At 38.6% G+C, this 19006-nt stretch overlaps 1 protein-coding gene across 3 annotated transcripts in view; it reads left to right on the top strand.

The window, feature by feature from the left end:
• Positions 1–19006, top strand: part of IBTK (inhibitor of Bruton tyrosine kinase) — a 57926-nt gene that overhangs the window by 32864 nt on the left and 6056 nt on the right. For 2 of the 3 annotated variants that reach the window (XM_062608266.1, XM_062608265.1), the window contains exons 19-26: positions 1177–1237; positions 1990–2117; positions 3008–3120; positions 3765–3913; positions 4565–4728; positions 6495–6587; positions 7712–7870; positions 13412–13564. In XM_062608266.1, the coding sequence (XP_062464250.1) occupies positions 1177–1237; positions 1990–2117; positions 3008–3120; positions 3765–3913; positions 4565–4728; positions 6495–6587; positions 7712–7870; positions 13412–13564 (1020 nt within the window). The remainder of the gene's footprint in view (positions 1–1176; positions 1238–1989; positions 2118–3007; positions 3121–3764; positions 3914–4564; positions 4729–6494; positions 6588–7711; positions 7871–13411; positions 13565–19006) is intronic. The other variant, XM_062608267.1, reaches the window with a different exon arrangement.

The raw sequence follows: 19006 nt of genomic DNA, 5'->3' as shown, positions 1-19006 counted from the left end.
AACCCAAGCAAAGAAAAAAAAAAACAAACCCTCATCTCTGTTATTGGTTCACTCTTCCACTCCTAGTCTTTTTGTCATGCTTCCTTTTAGCTATAGAAGCTCTTAGAGATCAGAACCAGTTCAGAATGCCAGCACTTCACTGCTGTGTCACAGAAGTGCTCTGCTTATGTCATAGGCAGAGAAATTAATTCCTGTTAGCAATTTTCCTCTTCACAACTTTATAAACATTTTAACCTTCAATTTTTGGAGAGAAGAATAAAATTTTAGTTATGTCTTATCATTCAGGTTTCTTTCATCCTAAGCCTGGAAAGGACATGCAGACGTTCATACTACAATTAGGGCTATATGCCTTCTAGTACCTGAAGGTAGCCTATCACTGTAGTGATAGGACAAGGGGTGATGGGTTCAAACTTGAAACAGGGGAAGCTTAGGTTAGATATAAGGAAGAAGTTCTTTACTGTGAGGGTGGTGAGGCACTGGAACAGGTTGCCCAAAGGAGTGATAAATGCACCATCCATGGCAGTGTTCAAGGCCAGATTGGAGAGAGTCTTGGGTGACATGGTTTAGTGGGAGGTGTCCCTGGTCATGGCAGGGGGGGTGGAACTAGATGATCTTAAGGTCCTTTCCAACTGTAACTGTTCTATGATTTTAGTGGAAAATCTGAAAATGTAGCAGCACTTTTAATCTGAGACACATAGAATTTAGTTGTGACAGTTTTGTGCAAGGAGATCTGTTCATGTGGGCAAGACAGTTCTGTTGAGTAATGTTTGTTGCTGTAGTGTTGTTGTTTGGTATAAATATCAAGGAATCTTGTAGCTGAGGTTTATAGAAGAATTCGCATTGATTTTGAATATTAGATACATGTCAGGAAGACTTGAAAGTATGCAGAAATAGGTAATATCTAGTTCATGGTAACTTGGCTGTGCAGGTCTGTATTAGCTGTGGCTGTAAGTAAAGTTGGGCTATATGGAAAGGCTGTGTGTTTAACCCTCACAACAAGAGCATTGACTACTTTTATATTTGTGTTAATTTTCTTCCTTCTGACTCTGTGACCACCACGAAAAAGTAACAATGCCTGTAGGTGAGACTCATCTAAAATGCTAACTTGATTAAAAAAAAAAAAAAAAGCTGGTGAGATTATATGTATCTATTTTTTCCTTTTTTTTTTTTTTTTAGGACTCTGGATATCTTAAGCGATGAAGTTGTAAAGGATCTTTCAGATTATTACAGGAAAACTGTAAGTTGTACAACCTGAGCGTAAGCTGGTTAGGTTTAAAATGAGAACAGAGGAGTAATAAATACAAATGTTCAGGATCTGTAGATGACAGGCTGAATGTGGAACTAGATGACAGGCTGAATGTGGAACATCTGACTCAAAAGCTAAGGTTAGCTGCTGCTGTTACCACTCATGGAGCTCATATTTCATTATTCGCTTGCCACTGCTGCAAAAGTATTGTCCTTCAAGTTAATTAATTATGCACATTAAATATATTAATGTTCTGTAATTAACAATTGCTCTTTAACAGGTTTTGTTTATGTTGTTTCATGTGACATTGGTTATGTAGGAGAAGAAAGAAAATTGTCCTTCTTCAGTGTAGAGTTCAGGGTGATCATACAGATCTTAATAGCAGTAAGAAAAATAATATGGAAGTTGAACTTCAATGAAGGGAAAGCCAAGGCACGTTATAATCCAGTGTTCTTTAACTGTATGATAGTACAAGATGAATGTTTTCAAAACCTTGAATCTTTTGTTTTGTTTTGTTTTTCTTTGTCAGGGGTTACAGGCAGCTGAAATGTGCAGTCTGAGTGTCAGTTAAAATAGTTCTGTTTTGCTTAAAGATGTAACTTAATTTTTTAAGCTGGTTAAGTAATTGACTTGATCTGTACAGGTGTTTAAATGACAGTTGAGTTGGTCCTTTTATAAGAGATCATATATTTGCTAACATACAACTTAAGAGAAACTTAATGTAACGGACTTTACAACTACAGATTCCTGCTATGGTCAGGAGAGTTATTACACCCTATCCAGATGGACCTGACATAAGTTCTTTTGAACCTGAAGATGGAGAGAACTTTGTCTTTTTAAGGGAAGAAATGAATATAGAACAAAATTCTCAGTAAGTATCTATTTTTCATCACCTTTTTAACTAGGAGAGCTGCGTATGTTATTTATCCCCCTTTGCGTGATTCCTAGCTCTCTTTTTGTTCAGAATTGAAATACTAAACAAACCCCAAGCATTGTAAGGTTACAGTATTGATTCAGGAATGAATATAAGTATGTATTTCACAAAAAATATTTCACAAAAAGCTTCTCAAATAAGGTTCTTGAAAGTTACTCTTGTTTTGATTCATGTAATTCTAAATTTCTAGAAGTTATGTTAAAATGAAAAATGCCTTTTATTTGATTCCACTCTTTCTAACATCATATATAGGAACATGTAACATTTTTGTAGCATGACCACATACCTACTTTATAGTTGTAGTAGTTATCTTGATGGTAATGGTGTTGGGGAGCGTGGAAAATGAGGCCAACTGTGGAGTTTTATTTTACTTCACTGATTTAGGAGAAATCAAGGGAAAAAAAAGTGACATAGATGTAGTTTGCTTTATGCTGGTTGCTGTGATGTGTAGCAGGTTTAATCTGACCTAGGTGGCAGTGCCAGCCTGTGCAGCTGCTGTGTCTTCTACTGTCTCAGCAGAAATCTTTGTGTAGTATACTAGACCAGAGACTAGATCTAGATTGGAAAGAATTTTTTCTTATCTTCTTGAAATGTTCCCCACCCCCCAAACATTAACTGAATAGCTGTGGCGGTGCATAAGCAGAGAGAGCAGAAACAGCTAGCAGTGGCTGGTAGGACCAGGTATTAATACTTGAAGTGTAACTGCTGCTGCTTATTGAAAAACTTGACATTGACACTGATACTTTTGAGGCTTAATTTCTTTGGCTTTAATCCATCTTGGTTTTTTTTTGTTGCTTTTTGTTTTTTTTGTTTTTTTTTTTTAATAGGGAAGCCCTTTTCAAAAAAGCAAAAAATAAAGCAAAGAAGAAGCCACGAAAACGGTCCAATAGTTCTGGAGGATATAATTTATCAGATATTATTCAGAGTCCAGCCTCCACAGGTCAGTGTGAAAGAGTTCCTTTCAGGTATAAAACCAGAACATAAAATTTAATATGCAATGCAGTACAATTTCTATACTCCAGTAAGGAAATCTTGCAATGATTATTTCTGTTCTAATGAACACTATATTTGAATTTAATACTGAATTCTTAAGAATAAATTTAGTTTGAAATGATGTTTGTCATATTAAGGTTGTGCCCCAAATTCAGATTCTGTGAAAACATGACTTTTATTAAATAAGCTTAATGGACATTTTCCCATGTGGTTTTAATACGTGGAACATTTCTGCTAACGTGTGTTGTGTTGTTTTGTTTTCTTTTTTTTCTGGAATAAAAAATATAAATTAGTCACTCTTTATTGAAAAGATGGTAGAAGACCTCATTTTCAACAGGAAAATGTCAGCCTTACTTCCTAAAACTGCAAGACAGAAACAAAATTGGGAGTAATCTTATTCTGAAAAATATATTTGATGGTCTTGTTTATACTTGTTACAGTTTAGTGTAGTGGACCTAGTAAACCGCTGGTTATTTTGTATTGATCATATGGAGTGAATAACTTTCCATTTTCTTTATTTTTTTCTCTTTAAGCATTGTTTAGTCTGGGTCTCATGATTTCATAGTTCTACTTCCTCTTTTTGTTTCTTAGGCTCTGTAAAACTGGATAAAACTAACTCTGTAGAATCACTTCCAGAACTCTTAACATCTGACTCTGAAGGCAGTTATGCAGGAGTGGGTAGCCCCAGAGACTTGCAGTCCCCGGACTTCACCAAAGGATTTCATCCAGAGAAGGCTGAGGTTAGATTTACTTGTTCCTGGCAATTTATTTGTGTTTATATAGTCCATCAAAACCAGAGTTTGTGTTTTGGAGTGCTTGTGCAGATCTGTTGTCCTTAAAATGATGTAAAAACTTTAGTTATTTTTTTATCTGATAAAGCAAATAAAACTGAGTATTCCTCATGAAATCATCTAGGGGTAATTTATTCACATGGTACTATAGTAACTTTTATATGCTGCAGCATTCAGAAAATTTCAAACGTAAAGAGCAATTATGTAAAGTTTTATATGTTTAATTTAACATGCAAAGCAAATCTAATGTTCAGAATCCAAAAAATACCAAAACCAAGTAAAAAAAACTCCAGGAAAATCATGCTGTTCTTCATCTACTGTAGTTGGACAGAAGTAATATTGAGGAAAATAGCCAAACTGGCAAAGAGAAATAAGTTTGAGAGAATTGTGCCTATGTTAAATGTTAAAACTTTAGAAGTGAACATCTCTGAGTGAATTTTCCACTGTCAAGATATGTATTTAGACTTAAATGATTCAGGGTGAAGTGTGAAGCAGACTCATCAGGCATTCACTACATTGTTGCTATTTTTGAGGTATCCTTTAAAATCTTTTCACTTACATGTGAGAATATTTTTTCATAATTTTTCTGTCTTCTTTTAGATGAAGGACAGAGCATGCAATCATGGTATGAAACCTTCTCAACCTAATAGGGATATGAAGTCATACAAGGGATCATCAGCGTTGACACAGTCTCTTCCACAGTCCATTCCCCATGCCAAAAACAACTCTGGAAGCTCTCCCAATTGGGTAGCAGCTAGTTTCAGGTGACGTAATAGTTGTAGTGCCTACCTAACTCAGTGTTCTGCACTTGGTAGTGAATATTAATAATATTCAGGCTAAAAAGCTATCTGCTGTTCAAAAGGAGCATACATTACTTGACACATAAATTAAAGATTTTGGTAGTTATATTAGACCAGTACGTATTTTTTAATTATAATTTGCAAAAAACAAACATATATATATATATACTAACTTATTTGAAGTGCTGCCAGTCTGGACATCTAATGTCTTTTTTTTAGGTCTGCTTAGTTAACACTTTGTAAAATACTTGGCAGGTTTTTTTTGAATCAGACCATGCTTGAAGCCATTAGGAACACCATTGTACTTTGACATTTTTAAGGCATACCTTTAGACTTACGAGAATCAATGCCACAGGTTTAACTGATGCAGTAATAAAACTTTAGTTTTATTTGTAGCGGTATCTGCTTATTAAAATGAGCAGTACTACTGTGACAGTCTGAAGTTCTGTCTTGCCTGGTGTCTTGTCTCTGATAGTTGTCAAATAAAGATTGAATAGAGAAGAGTTTAAGGCTTTAGGGAATCATATAGTGATAATTTCCCACAGTTTTATTAGGCTCTGCTGTTTTGTGGCTGATGGGCTTTGTTAATACAGGTGATACAGATGTAGAGATCAAAAGTTGCAGCTCTGAAGTAATAGTTTAGGAACCGGGGTCTGTTAGGAACCTGTTTTGTCTCGCTTTGTATTTGTGCAAGCCTAGTCTATGCAGAGAGGGTAATAACATCCCATAACCAGGTCTGCTTGCTCCACCTTCATCTGCTATCTTAAGAGTTCTTTTCAGATGTTTTCTGGAGGATTGCATGGAAGGGGAACTTTATTGTCATCTCACTGTGCTTTATGGGTTTCCCTTGTACTCTTTCTTCACTTTTTCTGGTATTGGTGGTGTGATGTCAGGCAAAAGCAAGCAGCACTGTTGTGTAGAATGTTTAAAGCGTTATTACCGTAGTGTATTTGCTTAAACTACTGTGGAGGAGCAGTGACAACAGGGTTTGGTATGACCTCCCAGTGGGTAATTTGCTAGTTAGTCTATGGCAGTTGGGTTTATGTAGGGAGAGACAGAGGCAGTGCTGCCTATATTTTATTTCAAAGCCCGTCCTTAAATCTAATTATAACACAGCTTAGTTTACAAATGCCTTTAAGTACACAGGTTTTAATATATAGTTTTATGTAAAGCTTGGAAATGTCTGGTTTTAATTCATGCTCATTTCTGTGGAGTTTTAAAATAAGGTCATTTATGAAAAAAGAAACTGATAGTAAAGTCTGAGAATGTTACTGCTGTTTGTAAAGAGCTCTAACTTTACAAAGAGTGTTCTGTTTGCCATGTGAAATTATTTAATGCTATTCTTCAAAGAAAGATCTTATTGAGCCTTTGTGAAAGAGTTGCAAACAATGCCTCTCTAATACTTAGCATGAGCAGTTGACTACGGAATAAGTACCCTGGATTTTGGTATCCAGTTTTTTTTTAAGTAATCATAGTTGACATCTTTTTGCTTCATAGCATAATGAGTCTTGAAAGTATTTTTATGGTGTGCTCTTAAATGTGTTTATATTTATAAAAGTTTTGTCAGAAACATTCTATTTGAGGTTTCCCATAATTGAGGAAACAGAAATGAATTATACATCCGGTTACCAATCTTATGTATGATTTAGAGGATTTCAGTGAAGGCTGGAACTGTGGAATGTAAGTAAAAATAAGTGCCTTGTAAGGTAACTTCTTTATTTTTCATTTAGCCCTGCCAGCCCTCCTGCTATGGATCTAAGAACTATCATGGAAATTGAAGAAAGTATGCAGAAATGTGGAACCATGCCAAAGGCAAATTCAGGGTTGGTAAAAAACCAAAATCTATAAAAGAAGAGTGTGATAGACCAGGCTACTATAAATTTAGTTAGTGGTTCAGGCAGTTTAGAGTTTAAAAAAAGCAGGAGAAAAGCTGTCATATTTGTTTTTAAACAGCTTTGTTTACTTCAGTTCATTATGGTGTTTTGCTGTGAGCATACAAAATTTATCCCTTTATTTTGATCTTGATAAATGCATATTTTAGCTCTTAAAATATTAAAGAGCGAGCTGGTAAGCTAGTATCTTAAATCATTGACCTGCTCTGCTGAGCTTTCTCATTGCTAATTAATTCTTGTCTATAGCACTTTGGAAATTACTTGTGGACCAGACCAGTCCTGATCCGCAAGTAATCCATCCTGAAGTTTGTTTATTGTCTCACATTCTCTGACCACCCCAGCATCCATGTGTTGATACTGACAATTCTTCCTTTTTTGCTCAGAGAAGCATCCCAAAGACACAGGGAGACAAATGTAGTTTTACAGGAAGCAGTGGTTTAAACCTAGTGTTTCCTAACTGGCAACATCTGGAAAAGAACTGGAGATGACTTTCATGAAATTTGAAGTGTAGCATTAGAGGAGAGCTAGGACAGCAGTACTGCAGCCTTGTAAAAGGTTGCTGGCTAGGTAGATTCAGAAGCTATGAACAAAACAGCCAAGACTGAAGAATTCAAATAGCTTAGAAAAAATATTATTACAAACAGAAAAAAAAATGCCTTTATGTTGTATAAGTTTTTTTTTAATGCATGAATATTTTTGGTTTAAGGGAGCTAAACTGACAGTCTCAAAAATCACAAAATTAGAAAATAGTCTTCATCTGGTGGTAGTCTGTCTCTTTTAGAGGCTTGATTCCTACTCTGCATATTTTCATCTATAGATATCTATATGAAAAATAGTTTTATGATGCTTTTATTTGTTATTCTTGATATACATTGATCCTTCTTTTGGTCTCCAGCCATCCAATCCCTCACCTCCCATATGCTCCCCTTTTGACATTCAAGACTAAATATTTTGGTCTAGAAAGGAAGCATTTCTCAGTTTAATTTGCAAGATTAAAGGTGAGTCATCTGAAAGGACACTTATCTTACATCTCTCTTTTCAATATCAATTCACAGCAGAATGGCTTCTCATGGAATCAGACTTTCTCAGAAGCAAAGGAAAATGATTGCACTTGCAGCAAAAGATAACGGATCAATAACTAGCGGCACAGAGCCTACTACATTAGTAACTGCACCACCCGCGCCTACACAAGTTGTAAAACTAGGAAATGCCTGGTATGTTCAAGTCAAATATCACTTCTTTTTCTTTGGAGTGTTTTTACTTTTAATAGTCTCGTAGAAGCATTTTCTTAAATACGGCCTAGGTTCTGTTCATTAAAAAGACTAGCATTGAGCTATTTGTACTGCATTTGGTAGTAATCTAGAAATTCAAAGGGGGCAGGGAAATGCAGTGGTTGCAGTTTAACAGTTCTTTGAAATTTTGCTACGGTGAGTCAGAAGAGTGCATCCCATCTAGTTCTTGCCTTTGTGTGATGTGGTATTTGCAGATGATGTCAAAGTGAAGCATAGAAAAAGAAGGTTGAGCACAAGCTCTGAAACTTAGTTTGTGACTAGTGGAGTCCCTCAGGGGTCGGTGCTGGGACCAGTGCTGTTTAATATTTTCATCAACGACCTGGATGAGGGAACTGAATGTACCCTCAGCAAGTTTGCTGATGATACTAAACTGGGAGGAGTGGCTGACACACCAGAGGGCTGTGTTGCCATTCAGCAAGACCTGGACAGGCTGGAGAGCTGGCCGGAGAGGAACTTGATGAAATTCAACAAGGGCAAGTGTAGAGTCTTGCATCTGGGGAAGAACAACCCCATGTACCAGTACAGGTTGGGCGTTGACCTGCTGGGCAGTAGTGAAGGGGAAAGGGACCTGGGGGTCCTGGTGGATAGGAGAATGACCATGAGCCAGCAATATGCCCTTGTGGCCAAGAAGGCCAATGGCATCCTGGGGTGTATTAGAAAGGGTGTGGTTAGTAGGTCAAGAGAGGTTCTCCTCCCCTCTACTCTGCCTTGACGAGGCCGCATCTGGATTATTGTGTCCAGTTCTGGGCCCCTCAGTTCAAGAAGGACAGGGAATTGCTTGAAAGAGTCCAGCGCAGAGCTACAAAGATGGTTAAGGGAATGGAACATCTCCCTTATGAGGAGAGGCTGAGGGAGCTGGGTCTCTTTAGCTTGGAGAAGAGGAGACTGAGGGGTGACCTCATGAATGTCTACAAATATGTAAAGGGTGAGTGTCAGGATGATGGAGCTAGGTTTTTTTCAGTGATGTCCAGTGATAGGACAAGGGGCAATGGGTGTAAACTGGAGCATAGGAGGTTCCATGTGAACATCAGGAAAAATTTCTTTACTGTGAGAGTGACAGATCACTGGAATAGGTTGCTAGATTAAAACTTTTTAAAAAAGTTATATGCCATGTATTTCTAGTGTCCCACTTACAAGCTATAGAGCTATGTTGTTACAGTAAAGTACTAAAATGAACTGCCTAAGGTGACCTGATTTTGGAATACCCAGCACACAGTATTTCAAGTAAATCTAAGAAAAAGTGAAATTCTTTCACTTTGATTTGTACAAGTAGGACTTACGAATGCGTTGACTGAATTTGTTTTCAAACATGTACCCCTAATACCAAAATTTAGGGTCTCATTTACTCCCATAGCCCCCAAAAGTTATTCTGGTACAACACTGGGCAAAGCCCATAATTTTGTCTTAAAGAAGAAATGAATTGCTTTGCGCTGAAGGATTCAGACTCTACCTGACCTCTAAACTGTAACTGGCACCTTCACAATAGGAGAAAGAACGGTTGCAAGATTTGTCTTTGGAATTCTAGTGAGTGGATGAATTTCAGAATCCTTAACACTGATCTCAAATGCCCAAAGAATATTTTATGTGCTTTACACAGGTGATACTGCAGGTCAAGCAGCAAGTTAGTTGTTTTTTTAATATCAGAACTGCTGTGGCCTGTAGGGCTAGGTTTGTGATCATCCCCCTGTACTTGCATTGGTGAGGCCTCAGATGCTGTGTTCAATTTTGGGCCCTTCACTACATCTGTGGCAATGATTTATGCAGTCTTTCATACACAAATTGCATGGGCTTATTCAGACATTAATATATGTGTTGTTACAAACCCACCACCTTTCTACCCATCAGTGACTCAGTGTGGCAGCACCATGGAAGCCATGCTTTTGTGCAGTAATTGATGGGTGACTCAAAGGGGTGTCCATGCTCATGTAGGAGAACAGCTGCAGCTGCCCAGGAGCACTGCTGATGAGGTGGACCATGGCCTGCATGAGTCAGTCCTTTTCCTCAGTGACCCAACAGAGTCAGGGGCCTTTCTGTGGTCACAGTGGGGTCTTCAAAGGAACTTCCCCACACCTGCCATTCCGTGGCTTGGGCTGATGTTAATTATCACTGTTGTAGGCATTTCATGGGTGGTTTTGACCAGTTATCCTAAATATCATCAGTTAAATTCTTTTTTTTTTTTTTTGTTGTTTTTTTGTTTTACTAGCCTTTTTCAAGCTGCAGGTCTGTATACTTGTCTCTGACAGTCTTTGGATATCACCAGAAGGGGCTATAAGAACTCCTCTGCAGGATGATGTCGTTCTCCAGCTTGGTCTTTCCCTTTTCTGCTTCATACACAACTTCCAGATATAGTAGAGCCTGAAGCAGGCTTTGGAAGACATTGCATAGCTTATCTAGTTATCTGGACTTCTTTAGAAGAGGTTTTTGTTGGTTCCTGAAGTCCTGTTTTTCAGTGCGAGATAAATGACTCTAGAAGTATTTGTACTGGTTGACTGAAGCACATGAGTTAGATGCCTCTAGTTAAATTATTTACTTCTTAATACAGAAAGTAAGATATTAGAAGAAACCCTGATTAAAAAAAAGTTTGGGGCATAACCTCCTTGATTTGAATAGTATTCGTGCTATACATCAACTTTTTGATAGATAATTTTTTGCCTATTGTTACCTAATTTAAAGTGCCAACTGCCTATGAACTGTTCCCTGCATTTAAAAAGTGTGGGCTGATTTTTTTAATATGCTTAGATAACTATCTCCAGAAGATACATTGTTCTCTTAAGGTTCTGATGAAAGAGTTTTTAAAAGTAGCTGGGCTCTACTGTGTTACACAAACCATCTTAAGTGGAAAGGCCAGGGTATGTTTCAGGAGGATGGAATCCATCTAATGCTCATGTGGTCACCAAGCATGATTCTGTACGTTCCTCTGCAGCATTCCACTGGCTGCTGATCTGGAAAATGCCAGTAGCTCAAGAGTTCAAGCAAAGAACCAGTAGGAGGTATATGAATGTTTAAAATTATGCCTAGCTGCTGGAAGAGAGCATTTGTTGAATAAATTTTTAGCTGCTCTAGGCAAGCCATCAACTATTTGATTGCCCCTCTAGTTGTATTTTTGTATGTAAGGTAAAACGGTGCTATTCATCTGCTCTTATATTGTATTTGCAAAGTTTTATATTCTGTAAATTCACAACAGACTATTAAGCATTTGGCAATATATTGAGCTTTCCACACATGCAATATAGTCAAAGCCATAGAACTTGTGTTCCAATGAAATAAGATACTCATCTTGGATGTGAAGAGAGCACACTTGCCAGAAGGGTGTGGGACCTTCTGGCTCTTTTTTGGTTGACTAAAAGACAGAGTCTGTTATTCACAATGTCCTACCTTTTCCACCAAAAAGTCTGCCAGTTTCACAGTTTTTGGGGGACTGAACCTGCCTTTCCTCCTTTGAAGAGAAATGGAAAAGAGAAGGGGGACGGGAGTCACTCTAGGAATGCTTTGAGAGTATGTAATGCAAGAAGCTAGGTGTTAACTCTGTTAGTTTTCCATATCTAAAGGGGGGGTGGGGGGGGTGGTGTTTATTTGTTTTGTTTTTTTTTTAACCTCAGGAAAGCCTATGGCTCTTCAAGAGTGGAGGCAGAAAAAAAAAATTTGGAGTGTAGCCTGAGAATTGGCAATTGTATATTTTAATGTCTAGTTTGTCAGTTTGTCCAGTTTATGCTGAAACATCAGCAGTTGTTTTGGAACCTCCTGATTTTGATGTTTTGCAGCTACAGCTTAAAGAAACTTTGTTGCATTCACTTTTTTAAAAAAGATGTATAAATTAGTTTTTCTAATGTTACAAATTAGATAGAAATGACAATGTATCAGGCAGTGCAAGGTGAAATACAGAGTTGTTGCCCTTAGGAAAATTTTTACCAGTTTAAGGTGAACCGTTTTAAGCCACCAGTAACTGTTTTGGATAGGTTCACAAGGTGAGAATGATGCAGGGTTGTTTTTCTGACAAGGGGCAGGGTAGTGTTTTGGGTATTTTCTGGGGGGAGTTTTGGTGCTGTGTTGCAAATGGATCTGATTGCAGTACAGAATTTTCATGAAAATAGGTAGGCTACTTAAACTGTTAGTAAAAAAGAAGTTTCTGTGTCAGCAGATCCCAAGGGAACTATTTGCCTTCTTGGTATAGTGTATGTTGGGTAGTTCTGGTCAAACACTTGCTTGGACTCTTGTGTACCAGCTGGTGGCAGGAATAGAGGATGTGCAAAATGACTCTGTGCAAATACGCCCCTGCATCTGGGGGTTCTCATTCTGCTTTCTGTGCCTTCTGCATTGTTTATGCAATATTAAATAAAAAAAAAAAAGAAGGAAAAACTCAACAACAGAGCCTTTCCAGACATAAGCCTGGGTGGTCGAGGAGGGGGTTCAGACACCATATATAACTTTCAGTTGCTTTTGTGGTGAGATTTCAGATACAGTGTTGCAGTGTTTTAGTTGCCTTGTTTGTTGTCTTAAATTGTGAACCACATAGATAAGAGTTTGACAGTCTTCGGCTTAAGATTCTTTGCTGCTTATGCTGGCGGCACAACAATTAGCATTGTATAGAAAGCTAGTTTTACTTCAGTAGTGTTTATAATTGATCTCATATTTGAGTAGATAATGAACAGAGCTATTCTTCCAATATGTGTTTGACAATGAGTGGGACTGCTGTGCTTAGTAAAGTTAAATGTAAGCAAATGTATGAAGAATTAATTCCAAAGCCTTGATGGGTGAGGAAGAAGCTAATGGTAACTACCTTGAATTCTGTACATAAAAACGCTTTTGGATCAGAAAATGTTCAGAATAGCTATGATACTAAATTGCTATATTTTCATACTTGTTTACTTTTGAAAGATAATATGCAGGCTCTAATTCAGTAATACTGCAGGCTATACTTTTGGCAAGTAAAAAAAAGTAAAGCATATCAGTTTTAGGAATTTGAGTGTGAATTAAGTGTTTTATATCACCTCCAGCAGATATGAGTAACTCATATCTTACAGAAAGATCATCAGCTGTACTTGACTTCCATGGTGGCAAACTAACAATATTAGAATGAAAGTACTAATTTATAAGAATATAGCTTGTCTAAGACAAGGTGTCTGTGAAAATAAAATTGAGAATGGGTTAGGTGTGGAATAGTTGGAAGGATGGGTTTGGGTATTTGTGTAAGTTGTTGGTTTTCCTTCTAATGAAAATTCCATATGACTGGCTTGTTCTGTTCTCATAAGTACTTATTATCTGATGCTTACCGATTTGACCCAAAGTGACCAATTTTGGTAAATGAGGTCTAGCAGGCATAATGATGAGTTACAAAAGCTAGGTAATATTGTATTTTTATTTTTAGTAACTGAAAAGGCCCTCTGCTGTATGAACCATGGAACAATATGGAGTCTTGGACACTGCAAGTATAAAATGAGTTGGTTTTGGGGTTGTTTTTTTTAGGTCATCTTCATTACATTCTGCTTTGCCAAAGTCATTCCGTGATCTTGTAATGGAAGAAGAAAAATGCATGAATGCAAATAATTCTCCCGGTACTGGTATCAAAAGAGCTGGATATAAAGGAACTGAGGATTCATCAGCCCAAAACACCATAAGGTAAGAGCAGGCTTTTCCAAAGCTCCTAATCATCCATTAGACAAGAACCACAATAACCTGTTTAAATTCTGCTGAAAGGATAAAATTGTCATTAAAAAAAAATAAATCCTACAAGCATTCTTTCATTGACTGTTTTGGTTTTTAATGATTTCTGTCTTTCAATGATTGTCATTGAAATCTGATTTCAATGCTTTCATAGATTTTATGAATGGAATATCCTTATGAGTAGGAGACTTAAAGACTAAAGCAGTTTAATTCCAATGCTAATATTCTGTTGGATGTTTGAAGTGTTTGTGCCTGTATATATAAATAGGTGTCTGTGTATAGATGGACACAATCATTTCAGGCTCTGGGCAAACTACGTAAGTGTGTGTACATTTGTATATGTATGTATAAAAATTAAAAATTATAAACCTGTGTTTTCTAACTTCTGTAGAAATTAGACATTCTTTAGCATTTGGATATGGCATGCATGAAGCAGAGTTTGCTTAGGAATAGTTCTTTGTAGCATCTGAGTAGATAAAATCAATTTTTGCAAACATATTTTTAGCATTTCATGATCTGAGTTTTCTTATAAGATGACGTAGTTGTTTAGATCAAATTTTTCATGGATTAAGAGGGCTTACTGAAATACTGATGCATTGGTTATGTCTGTGTATTGTAATTAATGGGTGACTACAGTTCTAAGGACACAACTTGTTCTGAGGTGCACATTAATTATGTGTCTAGTATTAGACAATATTGATCATTGGTCCAGTTGTTATAGCCATGCATCCTCTTGCTACCTCAAATAAAACCTCTTTTGGGGGTTAAAATAACTGTCTAAGCTGAGGAAAGAAATCTCAGCCATATTCTTGAAGGTCCGTATGACTGACCTTCCTGCATCTGCCTGCCTACCTGCATCTCTTCCCCTATCATCAGTAACTTTGAATGCTATGCATTTCAAATGTATTAACAATTCAGAGAGCCTGAAAATCTTACACTTTCTCAGCCACTGTCTGGAAGCAGCACAGGCCAGCTGCCCCGTGATGGCTGGGGAGCCAAGTGTCACAGCAGGCCTGGCTGGGCACTGGCCTCCTAGCAAGAGCACTGCCCCAGTGTGCTGGGGTAAAGTGAGCAGGGCGGGCTCTGTGATGGAAACCAGGGTGAGCCAGTGTCAGTGTGTGCAGACAAGTTAATTGGGATGAGGTCAAACCTACAAGTCAAGTCAGGGTCAGGAACAGCAATGCTGAGCTTGTGCATAGCTGCAGTGTAGCTCAAGAAAGGCCTAAGACTAACAGACTGAGCATAAATGCAAATCCTGAGTAAAGATGGGGAGCCCCTCTGAGCTTTTGCACAGCTCTGCATTACAGCTCAACTCTGTTCATCACAGCCTGACTCAAGTTTACGCATCTGCACTGAGGGATAAAAGTTTGCAGAGCCTGTTGGTCACAGAGAGCCCTGACACCAATTAACTCCCAGTTTTTCTTACGAAGTCTTGTTCCATCCCACTTCAAAAACTGTCTCCTCCATAAGAAAAAGAAAGTTTTGCTTGACCTGCCTCTTGGTTGGTCAGCTTGTATAAAAACTGGTGTTTCCCTAGGACAAAAGTAGCATATGTCCTATTGGTAGATAAAGAAAAAATGAGGGTAGAAATACAGGAACATTGTGCGGGACAGTGTTAGAAGAGAGAGGTAGGAGGATTTGGAGACTGTGTGTGATGGGAAGGCATTCTTCAGGAACAGAGGGATAAAGCTGAAGTTTCTGTGATGAGATGTAGGGACAAATCTCTGGAAAACCAGGTATCATTAATTTTGTTGCTAGCAAAATAATAAAGCTTTTTGTCATATGGGAGATGGCAAGAGCTGGTGATAAGGAAATTTGCACTGGATGCTGTTATTAGCTTTGTCACACTTGCTCTGTGATCTTCATAAAGTCATTTCTTTTCCTTTTGCATTGCTTTGTCTAGTCTGTGCTGTCTGGCCAGTCTGCACACTCTCAAAGTGGATTATTTGAGCTGAATCCAGGCCTAATACTTTAGCTGTCCGAAAATGATACATTAGGCTGGTGGGCGCCTAGATGACTAGATTGACTATTATCAGTTGGAAAGGACAGCACTTCCAGAGCTATTTCAGTTGTTTTGAATTGTGTCTGAAGATGCTTATTTCTCTCCATTAGGTATAAAGAGCCTAGGTGACTAGTTCATCCATCAGAAAGTTAGGAGCTGAGTTTCTAGTTTGAGGTAATTTTATTCTTTGACAGTTCCTGTCACAGTAGGCTCTGATTTCTGCCTGTGGTGTTGAAGGGCTATTTCTGTGAAGATAAATTATCCAAACCCTTCCTTTTTAAAGAAAGGAAATTACATGTGTGTAGAGTGTAAGGAATCCTCATCTGTTGATGTCAGACTCGGTGGTGAGACACTGAAGGTACTGGCATGGCTGCTGTTCCTGCTTTGTCTTTTTTCTTTGTATAAACTGTGCAGTAGTCTCTGGGTGAGGATTTTTTTTGGTGATTGCATAAAGACTTTTCCATATACTGTCACCTTCCAGTATATGCAACCCTGAAATTTTCTGTACATGAACCATGTCATGAATGTGAATATGTGAACTGGTTTCAGTTCAGAGACAGATGAGCCCAAAAGCTGGGCTGTGTGGTTGCGGCTGCATTGTTTCCAGGGACAGCTCAGCCTTGGGAGTTACACTGTGCAGCTGTGCATGTGTAACTCGTAGCCTAAGCTAAAAACATAGGCCTGACATGACTTAACTTTGTTGTGGCAGCCTGGGTTGTCTTCACTGTGTTACTCCAGGGAGCAGTGAAGAGTCTTAGTGGAAACAAGTCTTTGTGGCTTCGCGTGGGAATGGCCTAGTTCTGGCATGGCTAATAATGAGCTAATAAATAGTACATGACTCAAACGGTACATCAAAACCCAGGGGGTTCTGCAGTAGACCAGGCTTTGTGTTCCTTTTCTGAGAGCAGTCATTAGATCAGGGAGGCACTGGACCTTAACTGGCTTCAAAAGAAAAAACTCCTCAAGAAACACTGGGGAGCTGAGTGCTAGGACATGTTGGTGGCTGTGCAAGAGTCATGGCAAGTTCAGCCAGCTGAATTAATCAGGTTGCTTCAGTGCTGATGATATTTGGCTGGTTTGTTTCCATGCAGAACCACTTATGTCTCTGCATCAGTCTTTAATTTTCAAGATTTCCAGGTTTCCAAGTTCTGTATTTTTGAGGCTGCTTTTTTTTCTTTCTGTGTTTATTAGCTTCACATTTCCCGTCTGCTCCATTTCTCCTACTTATTTTGATGCCAGCTGAGAATTAATCTAGCATGTTGAAATATCTGCAGTTGATTTAATATCTGGACTGAGTGACTTGCTAGCAAGAAACACAGATGTACGTATGTACAAACAGCTTCAAAATATGTGAACTACATCCTACATTTTAGAGGCACATTTAAATTGAGGGAGATGACGTAGGTATTTAAACTTATCTTTTAATTGCTCACTAGAGTGTGCTGTGACACAGGAACTATTAATTCCATGTTTTGAAAATTTCTGTTGTGGTTTTTGGGTCATTTGGGGGGTTTCTTTAATTTGTTTGGAAGTCTTTCTCTGGAAAGAACTTTTTCTCTGTATTGAAACAAGTTTGTTAAGTATAACAGTCTACTTGGGTTCATTTATAGTAGTGCTATGAGTTCTTTGGATTGTGAGTGGGAAAGAGGGTAGGTGTCAAATGTGCAGAAAGGTGAGCGTTAGTAAAGCAGGTGTAAAAACAGGTAAAGTTGAGAGATGACACCAGAACAAAGGCATGTAGTAAGTTCTACAAACATGCTCTTAATTAACAAACAAGCAAACAAAAAACTGCTTTCATCAATTCCTCTCCTTCCTTCCTTTTCTCTGGTTCTTTCTTGCTCTTTATTGTGTTACTATCTTAAGTGCAGTAAAAGCTGGAAGCTAATGTATCTAGACTTCAGCTAAAATGTAGTCCCCGGCTGTTGAAATCATAGAATAATTTAGATTCTGTAGTTCAGCCTCTTGCTCAAAATAAGTCAAACTAGATCATGTTGCTCAGGGCCTGGTCCAGTTGCGTTGTGACTGCTTCCGAGTATGAAGATACCCCAGACATTCTGGGCAACATGTTCTCTTGTGTGATTGTCCCCATACCGGCATTTTTTGTCATTCCTTATATCCAACTAGGATTTCCTGTTTTGCAGCCTGTGATGCTGCTTCTTTATGACTGTGCACCTGTAAGAAGATTCTTGCTACATCTTTTCTCTAAACTCTGTTTAGGCAATTGAAGACAGTAATGCCCTTTGCTGACTTCCTTTAGGATTAACAAAACACAGTTCTTCCTGTGATGTGTTCCAGCCTCTAATCTTTGTAGCCCTCCACTAGACTTGTTCCAGCCTGACAGCATCCTTCTTGTATTGAGGAGCCCAAAAATGGATGTGATACTCTGTATGTAGACTAATAAATACAGCAGAGAGGGGAAGAATCGCTTCCTTTGTCTACCTGACTGCACTTTTGCTAGTACACCCCAGTATGCAGTTGGACGCCTTTGCTGCAGGGGCACATGCTGATTCATCTTCAACTTGCTGCCAGCCAGGACTCTGCAGGTCCTTCTCTGCCAGGCTGCTCTCTACTCAGTCAGTCCCTGGCCTGTATTGCTGCATGGGGCTGTTCTCTTCCAAATATGTGACTTTGCGCTTGCCTTTGAAATAAATGAGTTCTTGGTTGCCCATTTCTCCAGCCTCTTGAAGGCCTCCTGGATAGCAGCCTGGCATCCAGACTGTGGACTGCTGCACCCTCCACACCTTCTCCTCATCCATCTGTGGCTTTGCTGAGAGTATGCTCTGTTTTACCAAAGATGCTAGATAGGATTGGTCCCAGCAATACTCCCTGAGAACTGTCACTAGTATTTGGTTTCCAGTTGGACTTTGTGCAAACCTGAAGGCTTCAGTCCAGCCCATTTTCCAGCCATCTGGTAGTCCATTTACTCAGTCCGTATTTTTCAGACTGAGTATAAGCATAGGATAATAGAACATGTCAAAGACCTTGCTGAAGCCAAAGAACATGATAACCACTGCTCCCTGGTTGTCTGCAGAGTCTGTCATCCTATCACAGAAGGCGACCAGGCTGGTCAGGTAAAATTTGCCTTGTGTCATAAATACATGTCATAAATCAATGCCCAGTCCTGCATGCACTTAGAAATTACTTCCAGGTGGATTTGCTCCCCAGTCTTCCCCAGGATTGAGGTGATATTGATCAGTCTGTAGTTCCCTATATCCTCCTGGAAAATGGGTATAACATTTAGATTTTTCTAGTCATCAGGAAAACACGGTGGTTGGTTCATTGGTTTCTTCTCACTAATATAGAAGCCCTTCTTTTTGTCCTTCACCTCTCTCAGTTGTTTCAGCTCCAGCCAAGCACTGACTTTTACAACTGTGTTCCTCTACACAGAAGTAATA

Source organism: Pezoporus occidentalis, unplaced genomic scaffold (genome assembly GCF_034315485.1).
Source record: "Pezoporus occidentalis ecotype Australia unplaced genomic scaffold, CSIRO_AGI_Poc_V1 ctg13, whole genome shotgun sequence".
In the NCBI taxonomy this organism is placed as follows: domain Eukaryota; kingdom Metazoa; phylum Chordata; class Aves; order Psittaciformes; family Psittacidae; genus Pezoporus; species Pezoporus occidentalis.
Note: the sequence above shows the minus strand (reverse complement) of the source record. Positions and strands in the feature narration are given on the sequence as shown.